Raw genomic sequence first — 18,788 nt, 5'->3', positions numbered from 1 at the left:
TCTTCCTGCTGAACTCCTATTTAAGCGCCACGACCTAGCTCAAATGCCCACCCCGCAAACCCTGCCAACTGCCCCGAAGGCAGCTGTCTCCAGTGGTTCGGGAACTCTCCATGAGCCCTGCACTGGGAGTGACCTGTTTACACGTGACCTGTTTACTCCTTGGATGGAGTGAGCACCCTGAGGGCAGTCACACCCGTTCGGGCCCCGGGCCCCCAGGCGCAAAGCCGGCACTCCGCAGGGGCCTGGCGTTCCTGGACGTGACTGGTCAGGCCTGGGGACTAAAAGCCATTTTTTAAAAACACTGCTTCTTTTGGGAAAGAGGATTCTCGCCCAAGACACAAAGCGCGGGCCCCACCCCGAGCCTAACACCCCCTCCATTTAGGGGGAAGGCCCTCCCTGTCCGCCCAGGAGCCAAGGTGGTCAAGACACGGAGGCCGGGTGGGAAGAGCGGAGTTTATTAGTTACACACGTCGAGGCACGCCGCAGGGCACCGGTCGGGCTACAGCGTGTGAAACTGTAGAAAACTCCTGTCGTAAAGCAGAAAGTTCAGGTGAGGCTACTACAGGTCGGGCAAATGGGCTGAGAACGAGTATTTCCAATGCAAGTTTCTTCTGATAAATTTTTTTACTTTATGAATTAAATACATTGAGAAACACAGTGAAAAATATATTTACAGTTATTTAAAATGGGCACTGCCAACATATTTAATTAAAAAATCTTTCCTGTTGCTTGCTTCTTTCAAAGAGAATTTTTAAATACGACTTTTGTTTTTAAAAAATACAATAAGGAAATAATTACATTCTTAATATGAAAACATTTTACAACTTAGAGCCATGGTCAATTGGTGCTGAGTACCTGTAATTTAAAAGCTGATGTTGAAATTTAAAGGTAATTTTCCCTTTCTCATTAGAAAATCAAAGAGTATCTTATTAAAAACCTTTGGTCCCTAAGAATGAGGGTCTTGATGATCCCACCTGGAAAACTTCTTCCATGGCAACAACTGGAAACGCCTGGTGACACTTGTAACAACACCGTGAAGTTAAGCTTTCCTGGAAGAACGCAACTGGAAATATTTCACAAAAGATGGCAAAAAGGACGCGCGTGAGGCCGACAGTTCTCTGGGTGGGACGCTTTCCCACCTTGAGAAATGACAGGCTGCCCGCTGCGGCCGGGGCGGAGGCGGGCGGTGCTGCGCCGCGGTGCGAGGCATGAGAGTGTTACTTCACCAGCTGGAGTTTATTTCACAGTATCAATGCGGCCCGGCGTGGGGAGAAGACAGTACTGGCGACAACAAAACCCCCTCTTTAAAACCAGGCCAGGAGCGGAGATTATTGTTCTCATTAAACAATTATTTTAGGGAAGAAAAAGAGGAAGGCAACAGTTTAACATGTAAGTGTTGCCGTGACCGTTTTATGAGCCGAGGAGGGCGCTGCCTGCTGCACCCGCAGGGCAGCCCCCGCCGCCGGCGGTGCAGGGACGGGCAGGGGTGCAGACGCGGCGTCCACACCACCTCCCTGGCGGGAGAGGCCCCGCCCCAGCGCGCCGCCCCTGTGCCCAGCCTGGGAAGGTTCCTGACAGACGGGACGAGGTGAATAAACAGAACAGCGCCTGGTGAACTAGGTCTGTGGGCAAAATTCACATGTCCTTCCCAACAGCGTGCTGACAGGTGTCCTGGAAAGATGGGACCACAGCAAATGAGCTTCCCCAAAACCCTACGCCCACCCCAGCTTCAAAGCTGCCCCCTGGACACCTGTACCTAAATTGCAAATTGTTGCCACGATTAACAAGAATCTAAAACTCCTTCCTTGGGGAGTGGGGGGCCTTCAGGGCCCAGGACACACACTTTTTGAGACAGACTGTCCGAAAGGCAGAACACCTGCAGCCTATCAGAGTGATCCTGGGTGCCTAGAAACAGCTCAAACCTACTCACGGATGCGCAAGAGGAGGGAGGTGGATGTCAGGCTGGACCGCACCAAGGTGTCTGAACCTGAGGGGACAAGACTGCTTTTGCATGTGTGGTCCCCGAAGCGCTTGGGAAAGCATCTGGGACCACCGCAGACCCTCCCTGCGCCCCCTCCAAGGGCCATCCTGAGGCTGGGAGAGTGGGCAGGGTGCTGCTGGCTCCCTGGACACCCACAGTCGGGCCCGCCTGACCCTCCTTGGGCGGACTCCACCTGGCCCACATCAGGGGTGACAGGGCACCCTCAGACCATCACTATTTCTGTCAGGAGCGGATGACAGCTCTTGAGGAATCTGACTTCTCCCAGCGGAATGGGACCTGCACCCCAGGAGCGAGGGCCGAGGTCAGGCTGCCCCCCCCCCGACCCCGCCCTGAGCCTGGCTGCCACAGCTGTCTCATGGCCGCCCGTGTCCCTGGGGCGTGTTTTGGGAGGGTAACGAGGTCCCTGTCAGAGTTCTGACCAGGTGTCCACGGTGCGTCTAACAGGCACAGACATAAATTAAAACTATACTTGTTGAACATATACAAATAAATACCTTATTTTGAAGCAAATGCTTTAAACTGACTTTCTTATCAAATGTAAAAACATCAAGAGGAAACATGGTATCAAAGGAGCCGGGCGTTGGCGGCCTCGCCTTCCACGGGGCGGACGCAGCGGGGTTGAACGCACCATCCTCTTTAAAAGGCTTATGGTTATGAAAGTCAATTTAAAAAGCTGTTTCTTAAAAACACAAACTATGTATGCCAGGTGTCTGAAGAGCAGGGTCCAAACCTTGGCTCTGGCACCAATGGTGTGACCCATGGAGATGGTGGAGGTGACCTCTGCTAATGGTCCACCTGCCAGTGACTGCCCACCTGTGCTGGGCTCAGCTCATGGGCACACAATGCTCACATCTTCCCTTCTTAATAACCGTCGAAATCTGGCCCTCGTCTGGGGCAGAGTTGGCTGCCAATCAGGACGGCCGCAGAGGTTTAACTGGAGACTATTAATTTGACCGGAAGGCAGCAAGAAGCTATGGTAGGTCAAACATTTTCCCTTTACGGAAAATTAGCTTCATATGATGCCAAGTGGTCCAGCTTCCTGCGCTGATGGACGAACAGGAGTGCCGGGAAGATGGCCCTGGGCTTGGGGAGGCCCCTCCCTCCCCACTTCCTACCTGGATTAACTGGGGACGGCGGGGGAGGGGCAACTGTGTACGTGCTGGTGAGGTGCCCTCCACCTGCCACACAAACCGCGGAGGGCGGGGAAGGGTGAGGGCGCCAGCTGACGGCCTACGAGCTGGAGATGCGCCAGGCAGACGGCTCTGAGACCCATCCAAGCGTCCGGTGGACTCGGTGGACGCGCGCGCCCTGCTGGAGGGCCTCCCTTGGCAGTGAGCCTGCTCCCCTGCTCTGCTCAGTGAAACCAAACAGCCCGAGCAAGACCTCAGGGCTGTGCCAACCCCAGCCCGGACCAGCAAGGCCGGCGGGAGACGTGGCCGCCCCGGGATGCGCTCGTGGGCACGTCTGGGGGGGAAACGCAGGCAGGCGGCTTTCTGGCCTCCTGTTCCCTTATCGGGTGAGACACAGCCCAAGCAGTAAGCGGCAGGCCTGCAGCCCCTGCGGGGAGAGCCGGCCTGTCTCCTTGTGTGACTTGGGGTGCGGAGGGCTCAGGGGAACTCGGGTCTCTGCGGCAGGGGGTCCCCCTCCCACAAGGAGGGCTCCCGAGAGGCCCCCGTCTGACCAAGGGGGGCTGGCCTGGTTCTCAGACCCGATCTAGCTCTACCCGTGGGCCTGGCCGCCCTTCACGCCTTCCTGACTGACCGCTCCCAGAAACACCCCTCTGGGGGCAAACATGGAAACCACGGGGCCCCACCTGGACGGCCACGCCCCAAGGCAGGACGTAAACCGAGTGTTTACTTCTCTCAAGGGCCCTCTTCTGCCCTAAGTTGTACAGTTTCCAGAACCCGCCGCCTTTCAAAGCACTGACGCGCCCACCAGGAACGAGTGTGAGCGTTGCCCGAGGTCGCCCAGTTCTCTGAGGGTGGCCTGCTGGCTCGGGGTGGGTAGAAAGGGCTCGGGTGTCGGGAAAAGTGGGAAAGGACACACATTCATGCAGTGTCAGAACACTCTGCTGCCTCTCAAAAGCAGGACAAATAATTAACAAAACAGGACAGAGAATCTCGGCAAAGCCCTTGGAGCTGAGTGTGACACGCAGCGAGGAGAGAGTTTCAAAGTTTAAAACCAGTGGCAGCTTTTCATGTCCTGGTGACAAAAGCATCTGTCCAGAAAGTTAAAAAAAAAAGGTAAAAAACGCTTCACAGCACAATTGTGTCACGCCTTTACCCCAGTGACAGTGACAGGGCCCGGCGTGCGGGGCGGGGGCGCCGCGCCTCGGGGAAGGCGTGCTGCTGGCGCCGCGGCTGCAAGCCAGGGTCCTCCTGCGGGAGCACGGGCCGCCGGCCGCACCACACCCAGGCCGGGCGGCGCGGGCCGCGCCGTCCACCGGCCGCCGCTCGCCGTCGGCCCGGGCTGGGCTGAAGCTGGTCCAAGCGCCCACCTGACTGGGGAGAGGGAAGCGGCTTCTCCACCAGCCACGGACGGCTTCTCCATCCATCCCTCTTTGTCTTTTAACAAATGAAGTTGGAAGCCAAAGCGTTACAAGTAAATCTCTTTAAGGGGAACCATTGGACAGTAGAGAGGAGACACGTGAGCGGGTCTGGGTCCCGGCCCCAGGCCCCAGGCGTCCTTCCGCTGCTGGAGCCTCCGGCGCTCCCCGGGTCACTGGAGGGGCGACGCCACAGGAGCCGGAGCGTCCGCGTCTCTACGTGCCGTTCTTCAGCTCCCACTCCTGCCAGGCGGGGCGAGAGGAAGGGTCAAGATAAGACAGCGCAGACACCCCTCCAGCGCTCACGCCCTGGAAAGTGAGGCTGGGTGGCGCCGAGGTTCCTGAACCCAAATCACAGAAGGAGAATCACCATACGGCCCATAAATGAGACCAGCCCGAGGCCCACCAAGGGCTCTGGGCAGATCCACAGGGACATGTGCATGGCATGGTGGTCCCCACGGGGGCCTGGCACCAGGCAGGGCCTTTCCTCCACTGCCCTGGGGGCAGCGCGCATTGCGGTGCTGGTCTGAGACACCTGCCCGACTCCTGCTGTGTTGAGGGGTCATTAACTGGGCCGAGAGTACACTGCACACCTTCTCATTTTCATGTATTGTATAAATTTAGGAATTTCTCACCTTTTATAGAATTAAAGTTCAAGCTTAATTAAGGATTCAAAGCCTGGCATTAGCAAACGTGGCAGAAACAAAACACAAACTGAGCCGCCCTCCACCTCGGGAAAACCAGGCATGAGCACCCGCAGATTCTGCGAGGGCGAAGATGACCTGGGGTCCCGCCTTCCTCCCGCCCTCCCCTCCTGGCTCCCAGAGAGGACGCTGGGCGCCGCACACAGAGGAGGTGCTCAGGGACGCCGGGCCCAGCACTCCAGGGCAGCTCTCTGCACAGCTCGCCAGCCTCTGACAGGGTGGTGCAGACTCAGACAGGTGGTGTGTGTGTAAGTGTGTGTCACCTACAGACACTGACAATGTCACCCACACCCACTGATGTGTGCAATCACAGGACCAAGCACGGGTCGCCCTGGCCATGAAGCAGAGAGCTCCGAGGACCCGCCCAAGTGGGAGGCCAAGGTGGGTGTTTGTGCCTGGGGCAGCGCAGCCCTGGGGCCCTGGACAAGGGGCACATGGGGTGGTTCTGAAAGCACCGCAGCCACCCCACTCGAGCCTCCAGAACACCCCTCGCTTGGCACCAGGACTTCCCAGGCTGAGGGAGAATGCTGGGCCTGGAGCCCGACATCCTGGTCACTTCAGCCCCCTTCCCGTGGGGACAGCCGACTTGACTTTGAAGAGCGCGCTCTCCCATACTCAGAGCACTCCCTGCCAGGAACTGGAAGTTGTTTTAGGAATACTGCCTGGGATAACACTTCCCGAGCCCAGAATGAGTCAGACGCTTCGGCCCTCAGGAAAAGGCCGGGGTGGGAGAGGAGACCACATGTACCCCGCGCCTCCAAGTGTACTGATGCTCCCAGAGTCAGAAGGCCACGCCCCCACCCCTCCTCCAGCCGTGGGGCCCTGGCACTACTCTTCAGGAGTCCTGGGCCAGCCGCGCCCAATCCCATTCCTTTAGTGAGGCTGAGGGCAAGGCTCCTGGCTACTTCCACGGTGCTTTCTGGACCAGCTAGCAGGGTTAGCTATTTCCCTCTGTGAGTGTGGGCCGGTCTGAGCAGCCAGCTGTGCATCTGAATCAGCCACAACCATACATCTGACATTCATCACACAAACGGGGCTGAAACTGCAGAGAACTGAGCCTCCGAAGGTGAGGGCAGCCCCCGCCCCCCAGGAAATGGGGCCATTCAGAGGCTGGAGTTACAGAACTGTAAACCGATTTCTTTGTCAGTAAGGAAACCAATTAAATGAAATATTTTTTACTGTATTTCCCTTTTTCAAATAATTAGGGGGAATTTATTGGACAGCTCAATTCTAAAAATCTCTCAGGCTAAACATATTCCTTTGCAAATGAACATAACAGTTACAAACTGAGAACACTTGATGGATTGCTGAGGAAAGTAACAAATGATGCACAGGATTCTTCTTTTCCCCACATCTGCCGGCACACACAGGCTCAGCCAAGTGCATTTACCGAGAAGGACAGATACGCTAGGGACCATCGTCAGGGACCCTCCCCTGAACGCACCAGGGTGTAGCCAGTGGTCAACACACACTTTCTTGTTTAACACCAGATCTACCTTTCAGAAAATAATATATTTCTAGCCAATTTAGAATGGGTTCCAAAGCTGCTGAAGAACAAAGGTAATGACAGCAACCAGAGGCCACTGGAGACAGGGAAGGGAGGACGTCTGGCCTCGTTCATCAGAACAAATTAAATTCCTTTGGATGATTTAGTGTAATTGTACCAAGTATGACTTTTCATACGATACACTTTCAGTTATGCCATCAAGAACTGTTTCCTTTGATAAATGACAGCTTTTCAAATTTTCTGAGATTTTTAAGTTTAGTATCAAAGTATTAGTGGCTAATCCCATCAGAAGACTGGAAGATACTGCCAGGGGGGCCTCCTCAGGCCCCAGTTTACAAGGCTGAGGGTGGGGAGGGAGAAGAGGAGTTGGAGAGAGTTTATGCCTGGACTTTCCATTCTTTGAAAGACCCCAGCAGCCACTGGGTCCAGTCTCTCCTCTACCAATGAGAAAACAGGTCAGGAGAAGCCAGGAGGCCTGCAGGACCAGAGAGAGAACCAGAGTGGCTGGGTTTCCTGACAGCAGGTGGTAAAGGCCTTGAGGCAAGGTTCTGGTCTTTTCTGCCTTTGAGAAGGAGGATTCCTGATGAGGGGTCTGATTTAGGAAGGAATGGCATCTAATACAGAAGCTGTAGAACTGAAACAGGAAGCCTGACGTAGCTCCTTCACTCCCTACAAGAGTCTGGAGCTGAAGTGCCCCCACCCCGTGAGCCTGTGTCAGAGCAGGTGCTCCCCCACAAGCCCGGGATGCCTGCTCCCCCATCAGAGCTAATGTCCCCCCCACACCCCCGGGATGCCTGGTCCCCCATTAGTGCCCATGCTCCCCCCAGGCAGGAGGGGAGAGAGCTCACCTTGGCCTTCCGAAGCACGTGTCCCCGGCAGGGGGAGCCGCCGGCGGCCGGCTGGCTCTTCTTCAGGACAGCTGCACTGTTCACAGGCACCGGGCCCTCAGCGTCGCTGGTTTCACAGCTGGACATGGGCGAGTTCTCCAGAGCCCGATGCCGGAACACTGGAGACTGTTAAGAAAAGACACTGAGTAAGGTATGGTTTCCAGGCCATCAGTATTTTCCACTAGGAAAATGGTTTATTTTAAAGAAAAAAAATGGGTTTGGAAATAGGCAAAAATGCTAACAGCAGTAATAAGGACACCTCGTAGTGTCAATTCTAAAAGCAGTGTTAAAACCTCCATCTTACAGGTGGAAAGACTGAGGCTGGGCGGGGGTCGTGGCTGGGAAGGGAGGGGAAGGAGGGGCTCCAGTCCAGCCTTCTGTGTCCAGCGTGGGCCTCCCCGCCTCCAGTGTGAGCACCTGCACGGAGCTGTCTGACTTCAGAGAGCTCGAACACCTGCAGACCCAGCAGCAAAGCCGCAGTGCCCGAGGCGGGCTCCGGGACCCAGGACGCGGGCTCCGGGACCCAGGAGGCGGGCTCCGGGACCCAGGACGCGGGCGGGGCTCACTGGGGCCAGCCACCCAACGCGGATTCACACAGTCAGAGGGTTTCCGACAGTTTACAGTACGGTTCATGCGGGTGGAAGGAAGACTTCAGATGGAGCAAACTGAATCTTCTGTGGCCAAGCCCCCCAACCTTGCTTCTTTCACAGGAGATTAAGAGTTGCTCTTTGGGGAAAAAAGCTGGGAATTTGCTGCACTTTCCTGAGTGACGTGTCCGAGGACAAACCTCTCCCTCCTCTTCCTGTGTAACACGCAACTTCAGAAATACCCATTAGGTCACACAGCGTTGTCTTAGGAGAACAGTATTTCAATTACCACTCAAACCCACCCTGGGGGCTACAGACTGCAGATCCCAAGCAGCTGGCTTTCCCATCTTCTCCTTTACTGGGAAATGCTTTTAAAAGGCAGCGCTGGCAAGGAGGGAGTGGGGGATGGCACGGTTGGTAAAAAGGAGAGAATGAGACCATCCACCTCCAGGAGGGGCTGAGCTGGGCTCCAGGAGGGCAGCACGAGTCTCCTCTGGGCCTGTCTGTCTCACGAGCCGCTGGTCCAAGGATCCAAGGATGGGGAGGACACGGAACACAGCAGAGAGCTGCACGCTGGGCAGACAAGGGCAGCCAAGGCCTGGGAGAGGCCCTCGACACAGGAGTGTCCCCTGGTCTGAAAGCGGGAACTCTAACGAGCTGGTCCTGCACCCTCAGGAGGATGGGGCCACGGGAAGACGAGCTGACGAGGGGGGCCGCGGGGAGGCTCTGGAGAGGCAGGGAAAGCCCTGGAGAATGTGGGGTCACAGACACAGAAAGCAGCGAGCAGTGCCCGGAGACACCCAGACCCAGGGAGGTGGGGGCTGAGGTCATGTGAACGAAAGCAGTTCAGGGAGCAGGCTGACCACAGCGGGGGAGAGCAGTGGGCACACTGGACACATGGCACACAGGACAGTGACCGCAGGGGATGTGGGGCTGAGGCAGAATCTTTTTAGGATGGAGCATCTTTCAATGCTTCGAGGAGGCAGGGGAGTTGCAGACACGGGAGAGAAGGTACGGTAGGAGAGAGTCAGATCCGGAGCCCAGAACCTCCACTCGGAGGGGATCCAAGGACGGCGATGCCCGCAGGTCCTCAGCTCTCTCCTGGGAAGTCAAGAGGCCACGGGGTCCACAGGCTTTCCTGCCTCCTGTCCACCTCTGACAAGGGTCACCAGGTGCCCCTGGGACAGATCCCTGCCCTGCATGGGCCAGCGCTCACTGCCCTGCTACCACTCTGGGTAGGACCGGCCTCCTTACGCCCTTGGTCCCCTGTTCTGTCGGATGCTGAGAAGCCTGCACCGTCCATCGGCCCCAGGACTCTGGTTCCCTCCGCCCTCTTGCCTGCTGTACCACCCCACACAGCACTTATCAGGACCTGATGCGAGTGTATTATGTGAAGCATCTGTGGCGTTCACTGTTGTGCGCCTGGAACTGTTTCCAGCACACAGAAGGGGAAGAGTGCACATACATAATTCACCGAATGAATATGTATATACAAGCTCATGAATACACAAATGAATGGACCGACACCTGCTTGGGCTCGGCCCTGTGCCCAGAGCTGTCTCACACACGGTCCCACGCAGTAGGCAGTACCCTCACCCCCAGTCCACATATGGAACACTGAGGCCTAGAGAAGGGAGGTAACCTCTTCGCTCCCAGGGCCTGCTTTCCTAGCCACCCCACTCTGCTGTGCACAAGGGAACCTGGTCACATGGTTGGTGGTGTGGTGTTGGTGGTGGGAGCTCCTGCAGTGCGGCTGGAATTCACTCTGCCAAGCTAGGGGGAGACCATCCCCTGAAAGTGTCACTGGAGAGGGATGGATGACCGGAGAAGGGAGAAGTTGTAAGATGGTCTCTGTGGGCAATGGGAGGACGAAGGGACCACTGCTGGGGGCGGTGAGGTGGGAGACAGGACCTCAGTGGTGCCACACGCCTATACACAGAACCTCTGCCCGGGTGTCCACCCCACGCTGTGGGAGGGGCCTCGGGGGCTTCAGCCGGGCTGGACATCCTGCCAAGCGGTTGCTCGGGTGCTGGCCAGGCACGGGGAGGGGAGCAGCCGGGAGCAGGGCTGTGCTCTGAGGCAAGTCCCCTGGGCCTCCAGCTCCTCATCTGGGAACCAGAAGCCATCATGTCTGACTCACAAGGTAGCAAGGACTCGAGGGACAGCTTGTGAAAAGACAACAGCAAGTTCGCCAACGGGAGCGAGCGGCAGGTCACTGCAGGTGCTGACTTGTGTCCGCAAAGTGACTTCTGCTTGCCCCATTAGCTCCCGAGTTTACAGACCGTTTCACTCCGTCTCCCCTGCGCCTGGAGTAATTCTCAAGACACATGCAACATTTTATAAAAATTCGCTGCCTTTGATTAAGATTTCTACCTAACGAACTGGCAGCAAATTAGGACACGGTTCAGAAGAGAAAAAGAACTGTACTTACTACAATCAGACTTTGCAAAGGGGTGGAAAACAGACTCACCACCTTTAAAAAAGTTCAGTGGAAAAGACGGGAGAGTGTGACGTAGTGACGCTGAGACACAGCTGAGCAGTGTCTGCAGGGGACACAGGAGCCACGTCTGCAGTGCCGAAGCTGCGGGGGCGAGCGGCAGACCCACCTGCGGACTGGACGTCCCTGACTTGGGCTCGATGGCCAGCCCCAGGGTGATCCCGCCGGCCAGGGCCTTCTTCAGGCTCTCCTTGACCTCGGTCAGCTCCAGCTCCAGGTTGACGCGCTCAGTCTCCTTCTGCTTACACTCCTCCTCCAGCTTCTTCAACTTGTCCTCCAGGATCACCTGTGTCTTCCTGCCTGAAATCCCAGAGAAACGCTGCTGCTGCACCCGAGGGCCACGGCCCCAGGATAACCGAGGACGGACACCTGGTGCCCCTAAAAGGAGCTTGGTACAGCTTGGTGGGGGGATTGAGCGCCCCTGACGAGGGTCCTTCCTACAAAACTCAAACCCAGCTGTGCCTGAAAGGGCAGGGTCCTTTCCTAAGCGCTCTCCTTTGCTGCAGCTCAGCTGGAAGAGTACGGACCAGGAAGCACAGGGCGTGGGTTCTCATGGATTCTAGGAGTTCGGGGTCTGGGCCTCAATGGCCTCATGTTAAAGTGAGGAACTTGAACTAGACGGCTTCCGAAGGGGCCGCGGACTTGACAGGGCTGTGTTTCTGAGCCCTCACTCTCCTGCTAGTCACTCTCGGGTGGTCTTACTCGCCCCCACGGTCAAAGTACAACCTGCACCTCCCCAGAACGGGGCACGCGCTCTTTACTTATTTTGTCTGAAATGAGTTACAGGGACACAGGAAGGCAGCGGTGCGCCCACTGGACAGGTGAGACGACTGACTCCTTGGGGTGACCGACGTGTGCATGGGGCCCTGGCCTGGTGCCTGGCAGCATGTGAGTCTCTTTTCTGAGGCCAAGAGCTGGGCTGAGCTTTCTGCATCTTCACTATCCTGCAAACTGGAAACAAGGGAAAGAAGAAACCCCACTCCGCCTCGCTGCCCTGAAGGTGCCTACCCACCGCTCTGACTCGGTGTCTGCCCACTCCTGGGCAGCCTCTCCTGCCCCTCCTGCAGTTTGACTCGGGCCAGCTCAGCCCACACCTAGCCTCCCATTCTTTAAACTCTGAAAGCACTTTCTTAAAAATCATCTGGGCACCAAGTCAGGAAAGGCTGGAACTGCTGACTGTGCGCCGACTCCTCACCGCACAGGAGGGCAGCCGGGAGCCGCTGGGAAGCAGGTGCTTCCTCTTGGGACCATCCTGGTCTCTGCACCGGCACTCCCTCCTCCTTGCCCTCCAAGGCCCAAAACACTGAAAGCTACAGAGTCAGTCTTGCCCCAGGGTAAGACTCAGTCTTGCACTGAAACTTTGTCTAGTCAAGCAGCTCCCTAGCCCCTGCCAGCAAGAACAGACAGGCCTGACCCAGACACAGGGCCCCGGTCCTGACTGGGTGACTGTCTTTACCCTTTTCCTCTCAGAGGGTTGTCAGTCCCCTAACCTGACCTCTTCCCCTGGTTCCGTCCATGAATCTGACACTACCGTGCTCTCACAGTTCCTTCTCAGGGAACCGAGGGCCCCTTCTGCCCATACAGAGACCTCCCACCTGGACTTCTGAATATTACCTGTCCTCCTGCTGAGAACCCCATCTTCCAGTGACCAGAAACTCCTGACCCCTAAGGCTCTTGTGTCAGACGATCTCTGCTGTCAGCTCCGGGGCCGACCCCGCCTCAGCCCGCAGTTGAGGGCCACCCTGGCCTCCGGCCTGTTCTGTTGTTGCACCTGCCCGGGGCTGACCAGCAATGCTTCCACAGTGCAAGAAGCACGGCATGGGGTGACTGAGTCTTACTGAGGCTCAGGCCCTGTGGGCAGAGCAGGATGAAACCTGCCTGGACTTGAACACAAGTTGGTGCGTGCCCCGCCCCGCCCCGTACCCTGTGTTGACTTCGATGGCCGCCCTCAGGCCCTTCCTCTCCTTCCGGAGCTGGGCCAGCCTGTCCCGCAGGCCTTCCCTCCTCTTCAGCAGCTCCTCCTCCTTGGCCTGCAGCCGCTTGGCATCAGCTTCAACCCGGTTCTTGCCGTATTTGTACTGGTCAGCATCTTGCCCAAAAAAAAGCATCAATAGGAGATTAGGTTTAACCAAGTAGGCGACAGCCCGTTCGATCAGCCGACACAGTAACACAAGCCCGAAGCTGGCCGTTGTGCTGAACAGCCAGAAACGCACAGGGCAGGCTCGAGCTGAGCAGCGAAGTGACTGGTTCAGATTACCCAATACTCTTTGAAACAAATTTTAAAAATGAAAACAGAATCTGAGGAAATTCCCTTAATGCCTCCCTTGGAGGCACGCACCTTAGAATCTTCAGTAAGGTGGAGAGTGAAGATGCCAACCAGACTGGCCAAGGCTCACGAGTTCACAGCTCCTGGCCATCAGCCGCTCACCCCGATGACGACTTGAAGGCCTCGGGGACCTCCCGCTCCTCTGTGGGCTCACACCCCCAGCACCCGTGGTTGTTTATTCGCATGCCTGACTCCCTTGCTAGACTAGGAGCACTTCTGGGGTGACGCCGTGGAGGGCGGCATCACAGTTCGCAAGACAGGCAATGGACCCAAGACAGGGATTCCAGACAAACAATGAATTTCCCACAGCCCCAGCGTCACCCTCCATGGAGCAGGAGCAGTGAGGTCTGCTCTGTGGGCGTCAAAGAAACCAACTTGATGCATGACCCTAAAACCCATCTAACATGACCGTGTGATGCCTGGGCCGTGGTAGGCATAAGCTTAGATCTGTCAGGGATAACGGAGCCCCAAGAACCCTGTCCACTCAGACAATGGTGAGCCATTCCTAGCGTCTGTCCTAAATGCCCAATTCACCAATTCCCGCCAGGCAAACCATCGTGACTGCAATGAGAACCTCACTTACGAAGGCAGGCACACAGCCATCACTCCCCACTCAACCTCCCCCCTCACCGAAAACCGACCAACCCCACACAGTGAAATGAAAAGGCTCGCAGCGTAAGGCTGAGCAAACCAACAACCTGAGACTAAGGCGCTGCCCTAGTGGCTTGGCTAACCACACGTTTTACAAACAGAGCAAGCTCCAAACTCCACTTTTCCTCATCTGAGATGCTCCCGACAAACCTACATCCGGTAACCGACAGCCGTCCGCACCTTCTGGTCCGCGTGCAGTAAGCCGCGTGCAGTAAGCCACATCCAGTCTATAAAGCAACTGGCTCAACTCAGCAAAAACACAGAATGCAACTATTTTTCTCTTTTTTCTTCATTAGATGTCACCAAAGTTACTAAAAATTCCTACAGAAGGACTCAGATAATAAAGGAATGAATCATCTAGGAAATAAAATCAGCCCAGGTGCTGAGAGGGACGCTACACAGAGCCCGAGCTTCCTGTTGAGTCAGGCCTCGCACGACAAAGCTCTGCAGGCCCGTTACTCCCTCCCCTACCTGCCCCTTTCCAAATGGACGACACTAAAATTCTAAGTGAATGTAAGTACACCCGACTGCATGAGGGAGATGAGATTTGCCAGAAAAGTAAGGTCGAAATAAGCTGCACGCAGCACAAATCAGGGTCATGAGGGTTTGGCCCCGCTGGCTGCTGGGAGGTGTGTTTGGGGAGGAGGGAGAGCAGGTGAGCGTCTGTGAAGAAGGCACACACTTCCCTGGGGCAGAAGCAGGGAGCACCTGTCCAACAAGACTGGGGCCCGTCCACGGGAGAGGCTGAGGAAGAAGCCCTCTCCATCCGCCTCGTGTGCTCTCCGACTCCGAAATCCCATCACCGTGCAGACAGGAGGCTGGCACACTGGGCACGGTGCCGCCTGGTGTGCAGGCTGCTGCCTGGAGCCGCCAGCCTAGTCTTCGTAGGCAAGGGGCCGGCTCTACCAGCTGCACGGAGCCAGGCTCATAAGGTGTGGATGCAGCTTCCCCAGTGGTCACGTCAAACTCACATTCCCATCTACCTCCTATCTCTCACCCCAAGACCCCCTGAACTGGGGGGGAGCCGGTGCCATGGCCTGTCCAGCCTGTCTGCGTGTGCACCCCTTGGTGAGATGGAGCCTCCTCGAAGCGACTGCTCTCCCATCCTTGCAGCCAGCGAGGAGCAGAGAGCCAGGGGTGAACAAGCCCCACCGGGGGGTGAGGAACAAAGGCGCATCTATCCAACACGAGCAAACACAACTGCACACAGATCGCAATATCACCCTGGCTTCCTGTAGCTGCAGATCAGGAGGGATGCTCTGGCGGGCTGCCTTGCACTCAAGTCTTGCTGCTTCTCTCCGCTCAGTCCAGACCCTGCCAGATCTGGAGTCTGAAAACCTGGTCCTCACTCTGGTTCTGCTACCTGCCGGCTGTGAGGCCTCAGAGAAGCCGTGTCACTTCTCTGAGATTATGTCTACATTGCAGATGGGGCGGATGATACTACCCTGGTCAGGTGGCCGTGGAGACTGCAGAGGAGGGTATAAGCTGCGGCTGAGCTGGCCGAAGACTAGAAGGCACTGCAGGGGCAGGATCTCCTCATAAACCCGTGTGTTTTCTCTTGCTCTGAGGTGCGTGTGTTACCCCGATTATTTTGATCACAGGAACCACAGCAGACACTCGTCTACGTCTTTAACATGTGGAAGCTGAGTTCAGAGAGTTTACATGACTCAACCCAAGTCACTGCCAGCAGCAGATCAGGGACACAAACCGAGGTGTCCTGACCCAAAGCTGTGAGCAGCCCTGCCACCTGCACCCACGACGACCTCATACTTGAATGTGCTTAACCACGCCTGCAGTTAACAGCCCAGCTCTGCTGATCTTTTTATGTACAACCGTCCTAAAAGCTGGGTTAAAAATCCTGGCCCTTCTTAATGCAGCAAACCAGGATGGGTGAGGCTGCACGTGGTTCCGTCTCTCCAGCGGGCCCCAACCCGGGCATCTCCGCCTGAGCAGCGGAGGGGATGGCCCCAGCCCCAGCTCTGCAAACGGCACCTCAAGCGAGAACGCAGGGCACCGAGAGACACACTTACTTGAAGGTGTCCGCTTCACGCCAGCGGCCGAATCGGCTTTTTTCTGCTGACTGCTCAGTGTCTTGCCTTTTCCTGGAACCCCGTTGGATGCCACGGGAGGCTTTTTACCCTTCAGCTGTCGAAATAAACATATGCGAAAATTGAAAACAGACAAAAACCTTGGGCTTTTTTGTAGTAAATGGTTTCAGTCTCTGACTCTTGAAGTAGAAACTATCACAGACAGAAAAAAATGTGGACAGCAGAAAACCAGTGTGGTTTCCCAGCACTGGACTGCTGACACCTCCCCAGAGCAGCTAAGGAGTAGAAGTTCTAGCACCGAGGCTCAGAGCGAGTGCGGGACACCTGGATGTCTTCGGTTGGGACGCACCAAAAGTTACCTTTTCCTACCGGGAGATCAATTATGCCGATCAAGAAACTGGCACGGGCAGCGGGCAGCGAGGGCATTCGGCTGAGATGACTGAAAGTCTGTTTCCAGAGACACACAGCTTTTATTTTGGTGGAAAGCTCTTTAGCGGAGCAGCAGGACTGAGCACTTAGGAGTCCAACTGCCAGGGGTTATGTTGCGTCCTAACTGGGTAAATAGCTGCCTTCCGAGTCACTGACAGGGGCTGAGGGAGGATGCATAGGCAGCAAAACACAGCGACAGCGTGGCCCAGGTGTTAACGAACCGCAGGGTTAAAAGATTCAGCAAAGCCCCCGCTTCTTTGCTGCAAGCCAACGGGTGCTGCATTTTGCTTAAGTGTGTGTGCGCCTCAGCTGGATGGCGGGAGCTGCCTGTGGACGTCCCAGCCGGGCCGCCCCGCTGTCCCCGCTGCTTCCTGCCGTGGGCCTGGGTTTCCGGAGCTTCAAATTCTGGCTCCATCACTTGGGAGACGCTGAGCAAATCACTAAAACTTCCTGAGCCTCTGTGGGCTCGTTTAAAAATATAAGAATAATGGGGGGAAGGGTAGAGCTCAGTGGTCGAGCACGTGCTTAGCATGCACGAGGTCCTGAGTTCAATTCCCAGTACCTCCATGACATACAAAAACACATCTCATTACCCTCCCCAAAAACCTCCAATAAAATTAAAAAAAAAACTGTCATTAAATGAGTGAATCAGTGTAAAAGCACAAAGATACTGATGCCTCCCACAGGCTTCCTAAACAGGTTAAATGACACACCACACACCTAGAGCACACGTACTGTGGGTGTGCAGGACGTGTGAGCTCTCTCCATTAAATAGCAGGTCCCCAATTCAAATGGCCGAATGAGGACAGGAAAACTAAAGGTGCTATAATTCAACTTGCAAATGTGTGTCCTACTTAAAGCAAAACAAAAATGAATGAAAAGCAAACACACATAAACCTTGTATCAAATGATTCTGAACTAATCTGGGGACAATCCAAACGTACAAGATAGCATATTTTGCCCCATAATTTTTACTGAAGGGAACTCTAATACCAATAAAAAGTCAAAAATACACCACCAGATACGCATTCACTTAGTAGGTGAACCGTGTGACCTACCAGACCTTTTACAGAAGGACTCATAAAAAAGCCAGAAGGCCGTGGCCCCCACGTCTGACGACACAGCTGCCCGGGCCCCTCAGACTCACTGAATCACAGTCTCCAACTGTTGTTAAAAATGAAAAACAAAAATCTTCCCATGTGATCGTGAAGAAAACTTCATTTGGAAGAGCTGCTATGAGCCATCACACCCTGAGATTCTAGGATCTTACTTGGCATTCATTACTTTCTTAAGATTACCCACCCCCCCCAAAAAAAAATGGAGGGAAAAGAAAGTAATTTAAAACGTGACCATCTGCTTTATGTTGGTAGAGCACTCCTCCACATGGTGCTTAGATCTTCGTGCAAAGCACAAAAAAATTCCTAGGTTGAAATGCATGAAAACGCAGAATTAACACTTATACGGAGATGTTGCCACAGGCAGGAGGCGTGGGATGGACAGTAGTTCAAAATCAAGGTCATTTACCGTTCAACAAATCCTTACTGTCTGGCTGGCTGTAGGGAGTACACTTGAGTACTTACTCATTATGGAAAAACATCATGGTTCTCTGAATAACCCTATTTAAGGTGTAAAGACTGAAAAGCAGTTACCACGTGGAGTCCACCACTCCCCATTTACATGAAACAGAAACACAGGAAAGGAACTTGCAGCTCAAAAATCTTCTGAAAACTTGTCCTGTCCCTATCCTCTTTCAAATCTTTGCCTTTAATTGGCATAATTTATGAAATCCACTGGGGAATTTTCCAGGAATGGAAAGAGGGCCAGGCAAAGAAATACAGCACACAAACTGGGAACTAGCTAGGCATATTTAATCCGTTCCTGGGTGGCCAAACATTGATTGCATTTGAAATTCTATTCTAGTCGAAGAGGAAATCACACCCATCCTTGAGAAGCCTCACTGACCACAAGCTGGTGAACACACTGTCCTTGCAAAACCCTGCCGGAGGATCATGGCTTAAGGGGGTTCTAGAAGAAGACAGACTGGGGTGCCGTACCTGGGAGCTGAGCCCGAGAGATGCCCTCCCCAGAGAAGAGGTGTTAGTGACAGACGGGGAGGAGGGCAGGCTGCAGGAGGCAGGGTGTCTGTAATGGTTACGAGACAGGCCGTCAGCGGGCGGCCTAGAAGCCCTCCTGGCAGCAGGCGGGCAGCGCGCAAAGATTTTCGGGGACGGCAAGTTATCGTACAGGACCGCGGGATCGCAGGGCGCCTCTTCTCCCGGGCCTCCGCCACCGGGCGCAGGAAAGCCGCCGTCGGGTTCCCACTGCAACACACACAGCCTCGCCGTTAGTGCCGCGGCCGCAGAGTGCAAAGCGGGGCGAGATGTTGTTAGCAAGCACCCCGAAAGCACGTCCACGCTCCCCCCCCAGCCGTTACCAATGAAACACACACACGAGCAGGTGGGCTGATTCAAAAGAAGGCTCTCCCTGCGGGGCTTAAGGAAAGGGTTCTTTTTCCGTTCCCAGGGTCATCAGCTTATGATATTTTTGCTTTGTTCTGGTTTTTTTTTTTAAAGTACCCAAAAAAAAAAGAAAAAAAGAAAGAAAG

The 18,788-nt window shown here is 55.2% G+C and overlaps 1 protein-coding gene across 7 annotated transcripts in view; it reads right to left on the bottom strand.

Annotated features, from left to right (window-relative positions):
* Positions 1 to 434: 434 nt before the first annotated feature.
* Positions 435 to 18,788, bottom strand: part of AFAP1 (actin filament associated protein 1) — a 135,498-nt gene continuing 117,144 nt past the window's right edge. Inside the window, exons 13-18 of one of the 7 annotated variants that reach the window (XM_032493411.1) lie at positions 18,238 to 18,504; positions 15,737 to 15,851; positions 12,653 to 12,818; positions 10,839 to 11,025; positions 7,607 to 7,771; positions 435 to 4,790 (exon numbers count right to left, since the gene is read on the bottom strand). In XM_032493411.1, coding sequence (XP_032349302.1) covers positions 4,764 to 4,790; positions 7,607 to 7,771; positions 10,839 to 11,025; positions 12,653 to 12,818; positions 15,737 to 15,851; positions 18,238 to 18,504 — 927 coding nt within the window. In that variant the 3' untranslated portion in view covers positions 435 to 4,763. Of the gene's footprint in view, positions 4,791 to 7,606; positions 7,772 to 10,838; positions 11,030 to 11,050; positions 11,681 to 12,652; positions 12,819 to 15,736; positions 15,852 to 18,237; positions 18,505 to 18,788 lie in introns of those variants that run through there. The other 6 variants (XM_032493417.1, XM_032493399.1, XM_032493403.1 and 3 more) reach the window with 6 other exon arrangements.

Source organism: Camelus ferus, chromosome 2 (genome assembly GCF_009834535.1).
Source record: "Camelus ferus isolate YT-003-E chromosome 2, BCGSAC_Cfer_1.0, whole genome shotgun sequence".
NCBI lineage: Eukaryota > Metazoa > Chordata > Mammalia > Artiodactyla > Camelidae > Camelus > Camelus ferus.
This window is presented reverse-complemented; position numbering and strand designations above follow the sequence as displayed.